At 34.6% G+C, this 16,375-nt stretch overlaps 8 protein-coding genes and 1 pseudogene across 9 annotated transcripts, besides 3 other annotated features; 2 read left to right on the forward strand and 7 right to left on the reverse strand.

Moving 5' to 3' along the window:
- Window positions 1–12,247: part of a mobile genetic element that runs on past the window's edge.
- On the forward strand, window positions 433–831 carry TVAGG3_0159790 (uncharacterized protein; the record flags this gene model as incomplete). The annotated part of the gene is made up of 1 exon (XM_051224934.1): window positions 433–831. The coding sequence occupies one exon, from the start codon at window positions 433–435 to the stop codon at window positions 829–831; it is 399 nt and encodes a 132-aa protein (XP_051109920.1).
- TVAGG3_0159800 (protein of unknown function, DUF4106 family) lies at window positions 1,314–1,763 on the reverse strand (the record flags this gene model as incomplete). Its single annotated transcript, XM_051224935.1, has 1 exon — window positions 1,314–1,763. One exon carries the CDS (start codon window positions 1,761–1,763, stop codon window positions 1,314–1,316), a length of 450 nt encoding a protein of 149 aa, XP_051109921.1.
- Window positions 2,409–2,681, forward strand: TVAGG3_0159810 (uncharacterized protein; the record flags this gene model as incomplete). The annotated part of the gene is made up of 1 exon (XM_051224936.1): window positions 2,409–2,681. A coding segment is annotated over one exon (273 nt), but the record flags the coding sequence as incomplete, so codon positions are not given.
- Window positions 2,698–3,006, reverse strand: TVAGG3_0159820 (protein of unknown function, DUF4108 family; the record flags this gene model as incomplete). Its single annotated transcript, XM_051224937.1, has 1 exon — window positions 2,698–3,006. A coding segment is annotated over one exon (309 nt), but the record flags the coding sequence as incomplete, so codon positions are not given.
- TVAGG3_0159830 lies at window positions 8,393–9,817 on the reverse strand (annotated as a pseudogene). Its single transcript has one exon. A coding segment is annotated over exon 1 (1,425 nt).
- On the reverse strand, window positions 9,860–11,044 carry TVAGG3_0159840 (protein of unknown function, DUF4106 family; the record flags this gene model as incomplete). Its single annotated transcript, XM_051224938.1, has 1 exon — window positions 9,860–11,044. A coding segment is annotated over one exon (1,185 nt), but the record flags the coding sequence as incomplete, so codon positions are not given.
- Window positions 12,170–12,247: a terminal%2Cinverted (terminal inverted repeat of Maverick-3 transposon ID:TVAGG3_0159720).
- A 62-nt stretch (window positions 12,248–12,309) lies between these two features.
- Window positions 12,310–12,633: a mobile genetic element.
- A 680-nt stretch (window positions 12,634–13,313) lies between these two features.
- Window positions 13,314–14,252, reverse strand: TVAGG3_0159860 (metallopeptidase protein; the record flags this gene model as incomplete). The annotated part of the gene is made up of 1 exon (XM_001312867.2): window positions 13,350–14,252. The coding sequence occupies one exon, from the start codon at window positions 14,250–14,252 to the stop codon at window positions 13,350–13,352; it is 903 nt and encodes a 300-aa protein (XP_001312868.1).
- A 377-nt stretch (window positions 14,253–14,629) lies between these two features.
- On the reverse strand, window positions 14,630–14,770 carry TVAGG3_0159880 (Ankyrin repeat family; the record flags this gene model as incomplete). Its single annotated transcript, XM_001312866.1, has 1 exon — window positions 14,630–14,770. The coding sequence occupies one exon, from the start codon at window positions 14,768–14,770 to the stop codon at window positions 14,630–14,632; it is 141 nt and encodes a 46-aa protein (XP_001312867.1).
- Window positions 14,771–15,338: 568 nt separating this feature from the next.
- Window positions 15,339–15,929, reverse strand: TVAGG3_0159870 (protein of unknown function (DUF3447); the record flags this gene model as incomplete). The annotated part of the gene is made up of 1 exon (XM_001312865.1): window positions 15,339–15,929. One exon carries the CDS (start codon window positions 15,927–15,929, stop codon window positions 15,339–15,341), a length of 591 nt encoding a protein of 196 aa, XP_001312866.1.
- Between the last annotated feature and the right edge of the window lie 446 nt (window positions 15,930–16,375).

Genomic DNA, 16,375 nt, shown 5'->3' on the forward strand with positions numbered 1-16,375 from the left:
TTTTTTATTTTGTATGTAAAGACAGATATGTCAACAACAGAGAACACAACAACAGTTATAGTCCATGAAGCTATAAATGAAGAATATGAGTGGGTTCAGTTTAACAAACAACTCCGTCTCATTCGTTCGGTCAAAGACGATATGTACCAAATGCAAAGTATTTTGACAGCATGTTTTGCTCCAGATACTAAACACGCAGACGATTGGTTTAGGAACCAAAGCACACAAGAACTTTTGAGTGAAATTTCTCTAGACCGAGAAAAATCGGTCTTGCCTAAAACTCATGAAAATCGCAAGAATTTGGCTCCTGGTTTGAGAGGATATTATGTACATAGACTTCTTGTAAATGCTGTTGCAATGTGGGCTTCACCTCGTTATGCTTGGTATATTTACAGACTTCTTGACGAAATTCATAGACAAGAACGTGAAGAGATGGAAAAGAAACTTCAAGCAAAAGACAAAAGCCTTCAGAAAAGAATACCACGTTCGGTACCAAAAGGAAAGGAAAAGAACTATAAGTATATGATTTATACTGAAGAGATGGAAAATGAAGAAGACAGAGATATGGTTATGTTGCATTTAGTCAGAAGAAACAACAAAAGCTTTTACGACCTTGCTAAGATTTACAAATCTGACAGAAATTGGTTCTATCGCGAAAACTTACCGATTTCAATGACACCGAATGAAGATGTGAAACAAATAGTTCAAGATACGTTACCTCAAACACACTATGATATTAAAGGTTGTACAATACTTACATTCAAAGAAGATTTGCCGCTACTGAAAGAAAAAATAACAGAGTATTTTGACAACTTCAAACAAGCAGAGTAAATGAACCATTTATTTTTACGCTTGACTTCAGATGGCTCAGGTAGCTCTATAAGGTAAATTGTCTTGTCAAATCCTTCTGGCATTCCAAGTTCTTCCTTCCGACATTCCAAGTTCTTCCTTCCGACATTCCGAGTCCTTCCATCCGACAGGAAAAAAATTTCCCGACAACTGGAAAAAAATTTCCCGACAACTGGAAAAAAATTTCCTGACAACTGGAAAAAATTTTCCTGTTGTTCGTCCGTAAACCATTCAAATTTTCGAAAATTGAGAACTTTTTGGTCGAACGACAGAAAAAAATTTCCCGACAACTGGAAAAAAATTTCCCGACAACTGGAAAAGTTTTTCCCGACAACAGGAAAAGTTCTTCCTTCCGACAGGACACAAACGAATGTCCGACGTTCCTCTTCCTGAATGTCTTCCCAAACCAGAAGAACCGACAGCCCCAGCACCACAACAGACTAAGACTCAAACACTTAGATTTTTCAAGCTTGACTTTTTACAATTTGAACTTTGTTCGCGTAGATGTGAATTCTGAAAGAAGTATGAGGGTCTTGTATGACTTTGTACTTCTCCCATAGTTCATGTCTGTCAAACTTACCTGCCATGGACTCTTTCATAAGTTCCATGAAATCGTCTTCGGACAATCCAGGGAAAAGTATGATATCAGTAAGTATTCTTTTAACATCCTTACTTAAACTCTTGGCTGTCTGTACACAAATGACAACTGAAATGTTAAAGTGTCTGAGCTTCTTAAGAATTCGACACATGTCTTGTTCTCTATTCTTTAACAAAGGATGAGAAGCAAAGTCATCTAAGATAAGAAGACATCTGTGAGGGTATGTCTTCCAATCGTAAGATTGCAATTTCTTCGAAATGTATTCTATCTCTTTCTGTTTGTTTCTGAAGTGTTTCTTCTCTAATATTCTCTGCATTTCCTCATTTGGGTCTTTAAACTTCGAATTGACATACTCATTTATAGCATTGTACTTCAAAACTCTTCTTTGGTACTTCTTTATCCAATCTAACAACTCAGAGTCTTTTATACATACTAACTTAGACTTCTTTATAATATCTTTGAACGAATTGACGGTTTGGTCAAATTGACCAGAAGTACTACAAATGACTACTAACTCATAGAATGGGTTCTTCTCATCTAGTTCTTGTTGTTGTGCAGCCATTTTAAGATAAGTGAAAGTCTTACCCGACCCAGGTGGTGCAATTAGACCTGTTATACCATTCTGAGCAAATAAGAACTTGTCATGTATGGGTTTTATCTGAGCATTTTCCAACTTCCTCTTGTTCTTATTTAAAACATTCTCAAATTTCTTGTCAATGTCAGCAAACTTTTTTTCTAACATATTTTTAGAAAAATTAAAATTTTTATCTTTTTGAAAATGTCTAGCGATTTCGCTATCTATATTCGAGACAAACTTTTCGACAGCAAAACTTCTGTCGACCATAAAATCTTACATAGTGTAAACAAGAAAGGTGAATTTGTTCTAAAGTTCTGTTTCTGGGAATATGACAAGAACCATAAAACATTAGGCAGAGAAGTCTTAAAATTTGTCAATGACAGACTTGTTGACAGAGATGACGCCGATTGGAAAGATGAAGTCCAACAAAAGTTCTTAGAATGCAAAGAAGACACATGCGCTGTTCTTGAAGATGAAATAGGAAACAGAATAGAAGAGCTATTAAAGGACAAAGAACTTTTACATAAATATGGTTCGGAGAAATTTGACATAACTCCACCAGAAAAGAAGAAGAAAGGAAAGAAAGAGAAAAAAGTAGAAGAGAAGAAAGAACCTGAACCTGAACCAGAGCCAGAGAAAAAGAAATTTGACATGTAAAAATAAAATTTTATTTTTAGAACATTTCTGGGTCAATGTCAATGTTCTCTTCCTCTTTAGGAGCAAACACTGGCTTAGACTCTAAAATCTTTTTACCTAATTTACCTTGAACTTCAACTATCTTAGACTCATAATATTCATAGTCGTCTGTCTTCTTTGGTTCATAAGGTATAACAAGTTTGTATGCTTTGCCTTCTTTAAGGTTTGAGAACCTTCTGTCAAAATTTTCTTTGACTGTTAACAAACCTTCTATGTCTAAGTCTTCAAATTTCGCACCATTTTTAGTCACAATAGCAAACTTAACTGGTTCGATGTTCCAAACTTTGTCAAATGTAGACTTTTCAAAATGGTAGAAGTAAACATTCAAATATGTGAATGGAGCTAACTTATCTTTGACTTCTGTCATATATTTGTTGACTGAAATATATTTCGTCATCTTTTCTATCGGATAAAAAAATATTTTTTTTTAAAAACGTTTTAAAATGGTATGCCATATAGCTTCTTGAATTTGTTAAGAAATAGTCTAACGTATTTTCCATCTGTATCTCTAGCGTATACATAAGCATAGTCTGCCTTAGTAAAACATACTTGTAATTTTCTATAGTTTACGCCGGTATAAAAGTAGAAAGAGTCCTGTTCTTCGCTGTAGTAGTAAAACTCAAACGTATGCTTGCCATAGTCTGTAATTTCAATTGCTTCATCTTCTAGTTCGTCGACAAATTCGAATACTATATCTCCAAATTTGCTTTTGTTCTTATTGTTTTCAGAACCAGTGACCCAACGTAAGTTTTCAAGTCTATTGTCGTTTCTTATACGGTTTATATGGTCTACAAAAGGTAAATTGTTAGGATTCAGTATAAAATGAGTTGCAATGACAACATGTTTAAGATAGTGTTTTCCACCCATCTTCATATCAGCATATCCGTCATTTCGCTCCCATTCGCTTAAAACTCTTTTTGTCTTTTTGTTTCTGACTTCAAATGACTCACAACAGTGAATTTCATATTTCTCATCTAACAAACAAGTTTCCCAACGGTCTTCTCCAACAAACTCAGCGTACATTTCAAATAAAATAAAAAAATATTTTTTTTAAATTTACTCAGAAAAATTTTTCTTTGTATATACGCCATTCTGAACATCTAAAAGACTTTTGACATTTGCCAAGAATGTACGTTTAGAAGCTGCCATATAACCATACTCTTGACAATACTGTTTATATTCATCGTACAATGACCTTTCATCTAAACACTCAAAGTCGGTTTCATCTATAAACAGTTCATATACACTCTTGTTTGCTTCTAACAATGTTTGTCTCTCTTCGGTATGTGGAATTTGTCTTGGATTGAACTTAGAAATATCTAATGTCATGAAATATGAGAACAAGTGGTTGTAAAAGTTAGGTGTCAAAGTTTCTGCTAAGTCGTCAAAATATTCTGTATCTTGCATATGAGCTTCTGACGTTCTGACAACTACATATCTTCTGTCAGAACTTTCTAACTTCATCGGAACGGCGTTGTTTGAAACCATGATGAAATTTGCAACATTTTCACAAACTCTTTGGTCTTTATATTTTCTTTCAACAACTCCAACTTTGTCTGTTATAAGACTCTTCAAAGCATCTGAGTTCAAAACTTTTGTTGTATCTATACTTTGAAGTTCGTTACATACTATAAGTTTCATATTCTCTATTGAAGAGTTAAATTTACCGCAGATGTTTTCTAAGTTTGTCATATTCGGATTCGAATAGCCCTCTAACAGTTTGCATAAGATATCTGTAAAGAAAGTGTTCTTACCAGTTCCTTGTTTTCCAATTATAATGAGAGCAGTTTCATTTTTAGCACTTGGATGTTGTAAGATGTTTGCAAACCAACATAAGATATACTCATAGACTCTTTCGTTTCCATTGCATATAATTTCTTTGACATGGTCTAACCAAGCTTCTATAATATTTTCTTTCCATTCTACTTGTTCGTATTTATATCCAGTGAAGATAGAATAGAAGTTTGGAGAAGGTTATAGAACTTTATACCTCGAACTGAAAAATCTTCTAACTTTGACAATAAGATATCCCAAGCATCTAACACTTCATGCCAACTTGTACGACTTTTTATTTTCTTAAGTTTCTGTCTACATTCTTGTTCTGAAACTATTGTCGCTCTTGGTTTGTTTAAAGACAACATCCCATTCTTTCATGACATAACATTCTGGGGCAGAGTCAACATAAATGACTAAACGTTCAAATTCTCGACTGCTTTGTTATAGTCTCTAAATGGACACATATTTCTGAACGCTTGGAAGTCATAAAAATCTGAAACATCTATTCTGTACATTTTTATAAAAATAAAAAATAATATTTTTTTATTCTTGACTTTGTTGTTCCATTTGTTGCATTTGTTGTTCTTGAGCTATTTGTTGTTGAAGTTTTCTTGTTAGTACAATACTTTCACCAGTTGCATCTTCCAATCGAAACTTTCTGCCGTCATTGACAAATACATAGGACATAAAAGTTTTACAGGAAAAAGTTTGCGTCAACTAAGGTTAAGTTTATGTTTGCTAAAGTGTTTGAGTTTACTAAAGCTGAAAACTCTGCATTCGAATGAACAATAGGCAAACCAGCAGAGAAAGTGTTGTTATACGCATGAGTATCTTTTTGGTCATAGTAGTTTCTGTCGACATTCGAATAGCACTTTGAACCTAAGTTTGAAACAATATATAAGATTGGTGTGCTTAATGTCAATGGAATAGACATTCCTTGTATGACACCTTTTCCTGTTATAGGAAACTGTTGGTAGTAAAAACCAGAAATAAGTTTTGTATTATAGCTCATATCGTTTATAGTAAACTCAGTCGGACATCCAAACATAATGAAACCTGCTCTAGTTGCAGCACATGTTACATCCGTCCTTAAAGTATTAAATAAGTCAACAAAACCTGTTGGTGGTATATCTGAGTAAGTATCTTCAAAGAAGTATTTTTTACCATTCACAACAACAAAGTCTTCTGGTGTCAAAAGAGCAAAACAGGCTTTAGTCGTCATCGTGTTTAAGGTCAGTTTACAATATCGTCCTTGAGGACTTTGTAAGTTTGTTGTTATAGAATTATATGACTCAGGGTTTTTAGTCGTAATAGTATAAACCACTATGTCTTCTGCCATTTACTTAGCAAACAAACTTTAATGAAATGTTGTGGTCGTCAAATATTTTTATGACGTCTGGGAAACTATATTTTAAGTTCAACGTTTCACCTCCTTTCATAACGTATATCTTGTCAATGACATTGTATGAAACACCACAGCAAGCAATGTCGGGTTCTATTTCTTTGATGTTTATATCGTCTGCCTCTGTCAAAAGTTTCAATAGTTCTTTCAAAATTTCATGAGGTGCGATGACATATGAGTTCACTTTTACAGGGTTGTGTTCGACCAAGTTTAACATTATACCCAAAGCTTGACAAATCTTCTCCTGGGTTTTAAGTTTGTCTTTAAGTTGTTGGTAGTCATTTCGAATATCTGCAACAGAACTTAAGTCTCTGCTAACTTCAGGGTATGTTGGTTGTTCTTTTACAGGAACTATTGTTATACCATCTTGGTCTTCGTATGGTTTCCCCACTTCAACATCTCTTTCTTTGACATTGACAACAACACTTTGACTGTTTGTTTGAGTTGGTGAATTTAACTTCACATCTGCCATCGCCATTAAACCTTTTGAAACACTCACGCTTCTATTTTTCGGAAATGACATTTTACTTAGAATAAAAAGATGGACGTATTCGAGTATCTCTTCGAATTGAAGCAGAACAAAGTTTACACACACAAACAATACAAATACATTGACAGAATAGTTCTTTATACAAACAATGGTAAATGTTATAGAATAGCAATATTTGCTGAACCAAAATATTTCCATAAAGCAAAGAAAGTTGGTATAACTGAAATGGTGAAAGTTCTTGACGTTGACAAAAATATAACAACAAAACTTACAGATATTTCTAAAGGAAAGTTTATAATACAATTTTATGTCAAAACTGGCGTACTGTCAATATTTGACGGAGAGAAGTCAGTTCAAGAACAACTTACTGACCTGCTGCCAAAATCTGCTCGATGGAAGCTGTCGTTATGCCAATCTGAGGAGCCCCAGCAGGTTTCATCGAACGAATCTTCAAAAGAGCATCTTCCGTGAAAAGTGCTATTGGTTTTGTAAACTTCTTTGCTTTCAATTCATTTGGACCGTCTCTGTCACCAGTATATTGTATTTGAACTGTACCAACAGTTGAAATACCACCCATAAAGTCTTCTGAGTCAGCAAATGGAATGCCAAGCCAAAAGTTTGAACGGTCTCCATTTGTATATTGAGTTTTTTGACCTCCTGTATGAGTCCATACTTTCACATATGGCATAATAGAACTTTGCATTTCAGGGTTAATGGTTGTTGTGAAGTTGTTGTTAAAGTTCATAGCATCTAATGTCAAGTTGTATGACCTCATATCTTCAACTGTAGAATATTCTTCTCTTGGATAATATTTGCCATCTATGTTTATATGGTATTTAATACCAGGGTTGTAGAAGCAAGAATAGTCATTTATAGTTCGTCTGAACAGTACAAACATAGTATCTGCATGTTTCATTGCAGTTGTTAAAGCAATATCTGTTCTTGCACCTGGGTCAGCACTTTGGTTTCCAACTTCACCTGCAAAGTCTTTGACAGATATTTGGTGTATAGGGAACATAAGTGGAACTGCAATATATTTGGCAGCTAAAGCATTTGAAATATCTGGGTCCAACATATAGACTGCAAGTCTGCTTTCTATTCTCTTGCATTCAAACTTTTCGCATGTGAACTTAACTGGGTCCCAAGCAGTTCCAGCAGCATTGAAGTAGTAGTTTACTTCAGTGTTGAGGTTTGAGAAACCAAAGTCTAAGTCAACTTTGTCTTTGCAAAATTCGGCGAATGACGTTTGATTTGCCCCCTTTACGTCTGTAAGAGTGAATGGGTCTTGTGTTGGTGCAATGACTAAGTTATTTTTGCTTGGAGTAAGTTCGATAGAAATTTTTCCTGCCCAGTTTGGCAAGTATCTTAAAAACCTGAAGATGAGGAAAGATGACAAAGGAACTCTAAGTTTCAGTTTTACTTTGGTTACTGCTGCTGCAGTTTGTCCAGAAAGGTCAACATAAACTCCTGGAACGTTAGGGTCAAGTCTTCTTATTTTCTCAATAGTTGCATACTGGTCTGTTTGTTCTCTAGCTTGTGGTTGTACTGAGTTTCTTAAAGCGAACCATTCATAGTTTGCCCATGTTACTGTTTGAACTAAGTCAGAGTTAGAATATATCTTATATCCCATAAAAACTTCTGGAGCATATTGGTATCCGACATAGAAAATTCCATTGCAACCTTTCTTGTCAGACAACTTGGCAGAAGGTTTTATTTCAATGTCTTGTTCCACGTATAAGAAAGAGTTGTCAATAGAAATTATATGAAACCTGTCGCAAGCAATATCTACTGTTGTTGAAGAACCTTCTCCAAACTCACCTACATTTCCATAAGAAACAGCAGTTGTATATTCGTAAGTTCCAGGAACTATTTCTGACCTTCTAATGGCATTGTCGCATTCGTTATACCATTCGGAAACATTTCCATTCATAGCATCCAAAACTGTTGGCGTTATATTCTGAGCGGCGTACATTTCATATGAGTAAAAATATAGAATAGTTGGATTTATATGTCATAATAGAACCCACGTGGACCAAGCTTTACTTTCTTCCTGACTGAGTTTTTAACTCTTCTTTTTCCTTCATTGCCCTCTGCTTGAAGTTGTTGCATCTTTGCATTATGTTCATCTAGTATGTTGCAAATTTCCCATGTCCTTTTTGCCTTTTGGCTCTGGTCGCCCATCTCAGGTAACCTATATCCTAGAAAGAGTTTGTCATAGTCTGTATTTGAGTCTTTGCGTATTGTTTGCATGACTCTTTCCTGAGTTTCTGGTTCAAGCTCTTCAAACAGTGCCTGTCCATATGGAATAAGCTCGTTTCCAAATATATGTTTTTGTAGCCATTCTGGTTTTCTTTCCATGTTACCAATAATATCTTTTGTGAATGGGAAAGCTTTTACCCAATCTTTCAGTCTTGCGTCGTTTATTTCTGTAGTTGGTTTTATTTTGTCAAGGAACATGTTTTTCAATACTAACATTTCATTTGGTACTGTCCATTTGAGTTTTCTTAAATATTCATCCCTTCTCGATTCATCGCCTGCAAAGTAAGTTTTTATGACATTTTGTAAACTTTCGTTTGCAAGGTCATGTACAATAGGTTCTCTTCCTTCTCCCTCCCTAACTTTCTTTCTAAACTCTTCACCAAATATACCATCTCTATGGTTCTGTGTAGTTCTTTGAGATAAATGTTCTAGAACGTCAGGTGTTATATTTCCATCAGCCATGTTCATTTCATACTGGTCCAAAATATCTGCATGTTTCATATCTTTCAATGGCATTAAAGCCGCGCTGAAAATACCAGCTATATCTGGTTCACCATTGACTTCCATTGCGTCTACAACTTCTTGGAATTGTGGTTTGTAAGTTTATGAACCACCTATCTGGATTAGCTTTATGACCCCATCTCATTGTAGTTCCATCGTCTGCAGAAACAAAAGTAGGTTTGTTTCCATCTTGGTTAGGTTCTGAATGAACTTTAAACAATGTTTCATTTCTATATGTTTTCTTGAAATTTAACCTTTTATTTTCACCGAGTTCATCCGAAGATTGAACGTTAAATGCTCGTAAGTAAAAAGGGTTGTTGTATTTGTGTACATTTTCTTTCAGTACTTCCATTCTATGCTGAATATTTTCATCTGGTGTTGGAGTCTTTTGTATGTCGGCAAACATTTTTCGATATTCTTCTACTATGTCAGCCGAATTTTTTTTAGACTCTTGGAAATATTCCATATTCTCCGCATACTCTTGTTGAGGTCAAGATTTTTCGGCTGTTCCAAATCTTCATCTAGTTCTGTGAAGTTAGTTTCCAAAGGAGTGACTTGTTCGTTTCCTTCAGGCTCTTCTAGCTGTTGTTGCTGAACTATTTCTTCCATGTCTGGTTGTATCTGAACTATTTCTTCCTGTGGAGTTTCTTGTACCTCATCTGCTGGCATTTCATATATTCCGAGACCGTTTTCAACAATTTCCCTATCTACGTCATCCGCATTCATAAGCTTTTGTTCTTTCGTTCCGTCTCTATTTTTTACGCGTTTCATGACGAAAGTTGAATTGTCATTTAGCTCTGACATCAAATATCTCGGAGTAAATTCATCCATGTCATTTGGATGATATGCTATTAAATCATATCCCTTAGCGAGCTTGTATTTTCCAGGTTTGAGATTATATCCGTTTTGGTGCTGAGCCATAAAGCTAAATAGGTTCGGGTCAGTATTTCCATCCTTGAACTTTCCAATAGCTTCTTTATATCTGTCACTAAAGTCAACAGTATCTGGGAAACCACACTCTTCTTTAAGCATTTTTAAGAATTCTTGGTTTCCTTGTTCTCTACTTCTTTTATGTCCTTGCTCTGTTTGTGGTTGTTGTTGTGCAGGGTTTTGAACTGTTGGTTGCTGTGCTGGTTGTTGTGTTGGTTGCTGTGCTGGTTGTTGTGTTGGTTGTTGTGCTGGTTGTGGAGGTGGTTGTTGTGCTGGTTGTTGTGCATGCCTGTGTCTGTGTCCATGTGACGATGTAAATGTTTTAGGTAGTCCTGGTGCAGGTGCTTCTCTTGGAGGGTTTGGTGGTATATAAGTTCCACCAGCTGGCACATATGTTCCATCTGCAGCGTAATGTCCTACCTGACTTTTCGTTTTTAAGAAAGCATTTACTAGGTCTGTTTTGGTCTGTTGTAACTCTTTTTCTTGACTTTTCACAACAGTTGCTCTAACGGCGTCATAGGCACTTTGAACTGCCTGTCTCGTTGCTGCATCTGTTATTTTCGTCATATTTTGTGCTACTTCTCTTAACTCTTTGTCGAAACCTTCAGACTTCAGTTTCTTTCCAGATGAGAAGTCGTTCACTTGTTTCACCTTACTATGAAGAGCTTCGAAGGCGTTCTTAAAGTCAGCATTTGTTAAAGCTTCATTTGAACTGTCTTCATCCGCTTGTATTTTTGTCCTTATTGACCCTATGAGTTGGGCTGCTTTAGCGTTGGCTTGGGCATCTAACCAGTCATTGTTGGCTTTTATATATTCTGCGCTTTTCATTGCCTTTTGCATAGCCGCGTCGTTATTTTTACTTTCTTGTGCTAAGTTTTCATACTGTACGGTTTGGTTTTGCAACTGTAAAAGTTTTTCTGCCTTTACATTTGCTTCAACTTCTTTTTTATACTCATCGCTATCCATATATGTCTTCAGGGCTTTTTGTTTTATCTCTTCATCTTTCAGTATTTTATATTGAGTAGTATGGTTTTTCAAATTTATGACATCTTGTTCCATTTTTGCTACTTCTGCTGCTTTTTCTGACACTTTTTTCGCATATTCCTCTGTACTTAGTTCTTTCAGTTGTTCTTCTTTCTTCTTTTTCTCTACGTTTAACTCATTGAGTTTCTTTGTGTGTCTGTCATATTCTAGTTTCTTTTCGTTTTCACTTATTTGCTTCTGTATGTCTATGTTTGACTTTTTGACATCTGTTATTTGATTTTTGAGTGAACTTAAATTCATTTGACTTTGAGGGTTATAGGCTGTTCCGTCTGCAGCTCCACCATAGCCTGCCATTTTCGCTAAAAGTGCCGCTCTTAAACCTCCACTCTGTGCACCAATAACTCGGTTTAAAAGCATAGGATTGCTTGACATTTGTTGCAACATAGTGGGGTCATTCAGCATTTGTTGTTGCAACTGTTGTTGTGGTGTTAGTTTTACTATTGGATGTTTCAATGCTCTCTTCCTCTTACGTATATTCTTACGTAGCTTACGTGGCATTTTAAGTGAAGTTAAAAAGCGGTTTTTGACAGATGTTTTATTGTGACTTCTTCGTAAAGACTTTGTTGAGACTTCTTCGTAAATGAGTGTAAATGACCCAAAAATATATTTTAGGGTAGAAGGGTATATCTACCCCGTTTTCTACCCTCTTTTCTACCCTCTTGAATTTTCATGAATTTCTTCGTAAATGTTTTGTCAAGACTTCTTCGTAAAGACTTTGTTAAGACTTCTTCGTAAAGACTTTGTTGAGACTTCTTCGTAAAGACTTTGTTGAGACTTCTTCGTAAAGACTTTGTCAAGACTTCATCGTAAAGACTTTGTTGAGATTTCTTCGTAAAGACTTTGTTGAGATTTCTTCGTAAATGACCCTAGTAGTATATTTTTGGTGTAAATTTCATGAAAATTCAAGAGGGTAGAAAAGAGGGTAGAAAACGGGGTAGATATACCCTTCTACCCTAAAATATATTTTTGGTGTAAATTTCATGAAAATTCTGAGTAAAATGACAGATGTTTATATGACACTTTCTCCGGTTTATAGGACCTCTCTCATATTCTAAACATCTTCGGGGCTAGAGGGCACGAAGTGCCTGGAAGCCCCACTACCTTTTTTTTTTTTTTTTTTTTTTTATATACCATCATTTGTAGGTATTATTTCTATCAGATAAAAATTATTTTTTTATTTAAAAAATATAATTTATTTTATGTCTTATAATGTGCGCATATGTATTTAAAAGGCATTCATTGAATTGCTTTTCAATCTCTTTCTTTTTTTCATCTTCAAATATTATATCATTTTCATGTTCGAAGCTTGTAAGTTTGTTATCTTCAAATATTATATTAGTTTCATATATCAAATTATGATATCGGTCATATTCTTTTAAGTGATAAATAAATACAAAATTTACGGTTCCTTTAATTTTAAATTCAAAATTAATTTTACAACAGCTTTGTGGATCAATTAGTAAATCAATCAAATAATGTTCAAAATCAGATATTATTCTTTTTCCATACATTTTATATTAAATAAAAAAATCTAACTTTATTTTTTCGGAGTTTTGTGACGAAGTGCGAATCTTCACTTCGTCAAAAATATATTCTTTTTATTAATGGTAATATAGGAATTGTAGGAATAAAAACTTTTTATAAATTATTCATAAATTTTTAAAATCTGCTATTCGGAAGTATGTTCAAAAATCATTCAATTATGTGAGAATTCTTACGATTACAAAAAAAGTCACACAACCCGCATCATATACTACTAATAATACATGCCTTTACACTTCTTCAGATTCTGCGAAATCTCAGATTTCCAAGCTTACTACAAGAGAGAACATTACACTCTTGCTGATCAAATTTCCATGCAACCAATATATATCTCAGATGAATTAAAATCTTAGCTTTGTCCTAAGCATATAATACTCAAAAACAAATCCAAAATAACAATTTTATAGCATGCAACATGTTTTGTGTTAATCACATTAATATCATTTATTGGATTTTCATTTGAGGTATTTGCAATAGTGGGAGTGCCTTCATATACTAACGTAATAAATATTGCGCCCAGATTCGCACTTTATGACTGAAAAAAATCACTTTAGTTTTCAGTCATACCTAAAGCATAAGCATATCTCTATATGAGGAACTATTCATTTCCCGGCACAAAAGCCCATGTTGTCGAAAAAAATAAAAAAAATTTAATATAAAAATATTTTAATAATTATCAATCAAATTATTTGAATGTAGTAGCGTTAAGATTTGTGCGGAATAATTGAGAAGAGACATGCGATGCTAAAGCTTCTGAGTTGGAGCGGAGGAATTCCTTTGGATCTACCTTTCCAACGTGGCGGAGTTGATAATCAGTACCCGATAATTTCTCTTCATCAGTAATATCCTGTTTGTAGCTTGGAATACTGTCGATAAGTGCCTTTAATTTGGACAAATTGTTGCTATCTTCCTTAGCGAATGAATTTGTGCTAAATCCGCGTGACCACTCTGGTCTATTCAATGATTTGAGCATATGTTCTTCTGGAGCGGACATTCGATATGAAATATTTAGCTGGTAATAAACGTCATCCGGCTTATGGAAATGGCTTGTAGCTACGTAAGAAGCGTGAGTAAATGCGGTTGTTTCACGAGGTTCCTTGTTATTCATCATTAAATCTTGTAATGGAGTAGATCTGAAGGCAGCAATAACAACTTTGCCGCGAACTGAACGAACAGGATCAACGACAACAGCAATACATCTTGTATTGAGTCTTTCGAAAGATCTCTGTTGCTGAACATCGACATCTGAAAGGAAAACACCATAGCCAGGGTGAGAGTGATACCATCCAACAACGTTTTCTGGTCTGCCTACGTTTTTAAGTAATTCGACCATCTCAGCTTGGAAAGCATCTTCAATTGCTTCGACACTTGTGCCTGTAGCGCTCTGTGGTGTGGCAAAAACATCAACTACAGAGATTGTGTAGTCATCAACAAAAGATCCAAGCATCAAACCAATGACTTCGATTGGAATTCCTTGTCTACCATGTTTAAGCATTTTTAGAAGAGCCATACCGCTGATATAGACTGTCTCGCCAGTATCGAGATGAATTTTTTGTGCATTTGTCGGTAAGCCAGCAAGTGCTTGCATTTTGCAAAATAAATTTTTGAAAAGTGAAAAAAATCTTCATTCGAACCATTATAAATTTTTGATTTTTAAATATGGAAAATATAATTCTCCTGAGCCAATAAGAGCAATGCGTAAAAAATTTTGCCCTATAATGGAAAAATTCAAAATTGGTTGAATAAGAAAATTTAAAAATTAGGCCTTCCAATTGTTGTATAATTGGACTATCCGAGTTTCAATTGGTGTACTTAAATGATTTGGCCCAGACTTGGAAAAAAATTACTAGCATTTCTCGATAATTAACTTTCCGAATAGGAAATAGAAAATCAAAGGTAACGTAGCAATTTCAGTTAAAAAAGTACTGTTAATATTAATTTTATGTTTATTATAAGAAGTTTTTGCTAAATGTTTGGATTAGCACCATGTGCAAGGAGAAGTTCTGCGGCTTCTGTGTTGTCATCTTCCATAGCAAGTTTAAGCGCAGTCTTTCCATCTACATCTTTTGCATTTAAATCGATGCCATGAGAAATAAGAAATTGCATTATTTCTTTTTTATCTTGAAATGCCGCTTGGTGTAATAGAGTCCATCCGAACTTATCCTTTACATTGATTTCGGCGCCATGTGCAAGAAGTACTTCTGCAGATTCTCTACTGTTATTATCTGAAGCAAAAAACAGCGCAGTTTTTCCTTCTGAGCATCTTTCGTTTACACTTGCACCGTGTGTAACAAGATATTCGACAATCTCATGATGATTTTCTTCGGCTGCAATGGCTAGAGGTGACTTGTTTTATATCCAGATGATTTGCGCCATGCATAACCAGAACCTTTAGCGCTTCCTTTCGATTATGTAAAGCTGTCATGAATACTGGTGTTCTTTGCTGAATATCTCTTACATTAATATCTCCACCTAGGGTTATAAGAGTTTCAAGAACATCTTTTTTGTTATCAAATGCCGCTTTATAAAGAGCTGTTTGGCCATCTTCATCTTTATAATTGATATCCGCGCCTTCATTAACCAAATATTCGCAAAGTGGAGGGAGGTTAAATTCTATAGAACCTAAAAGGCATTCGTTGAGATCTTTTGTTTGATCTAAAAACACGGAAAAGGCTTATAGATTATTGTAGATTCCGCAATAAAATAGTTGAATTTCTAAATCATATTCATTCGCCAAATAAGTGATGAAATCAATATTATGCGAAATAATAGAATGTTTCATTGATTCATAGTCAGGATCATATTCTTTCAAGCATTCATGCATGATTTCTTGATTTCCACCTAAAAATGAGTGCCAAAGACATTCAGGACCAATAAATGAATTGAATTCTGTTCTCAAGAACTTAAAGCAATCAACAGCTCCATGATAACAGCAAAGATCAATTAAGGAAAAGTTTCCGCCCTCATCTGGATATAAATCACTTTTTATTGTCATCTTTGGATCAAAGCCATCATTTGATGCAAGGCCAATAAATGTTTCTTTGTCATTTTCCATAATGGCTCTGAAGATTGATTTTGGTTCATGAATTTCCAATGAATAATTTTTAGATTCATATTTATCGAATTTTCCTTTAATTTTTAGATCCAATACAGGGATATTTAATTCTTTGCATAAAAAGTAATTAAGTGGATTTGGTCCTTCTTTGAATATGTCTGGATGGAATTCTTCGTAAATCATCTTGTAGAGAGTATAGTATGACCTCATGTAACGATTATTATAAATTGATGCTGTTGTAATCACAGATAGGATTTCAGCTGGAGAAAATGTGTTAGGTTGGATTAAAATAGTTTTAATATTGTTATAAATATTGTTAATTACTTGATCATCGTCTGATTTTAATTTATATAATTCAGTGAAGGCATTGTCATATTCCTTGAATAACCGCATTAGGTCATTGTAGTACTTTTTCTCCATTCCAGAAAAAAAAAACGATATTTTTATATTGCGCAATTTTATGTAAAACATCGATTCACCTGGCAACCGGTGAATTTTGAGCTATTAAAATCAGAGAACCAGGGCAATAAGCCGCGAGGCAAAATAATAATGAATGAAATTTTAGAAAAAATTGCATTGCATTTTCAATGGGCTGTTTAACATTAATTTCTTGCCCCTGACGCAAATAGAAATAAATATTGTCAATAGCAGTGTTA

The sequence above is a fragment of the Trichomonas vaginalis genome, chromosome IV (assembly GCF_026262505.1).
Source record: "Trichomonas vaginalis G3 chromosome IV, whole genome shotgun sequence".
NCBI lineage: Eukaryota > Parabasalia > Trichomonadida > Trichomonadidae > Trichomonas > Trichomonas vaginalis.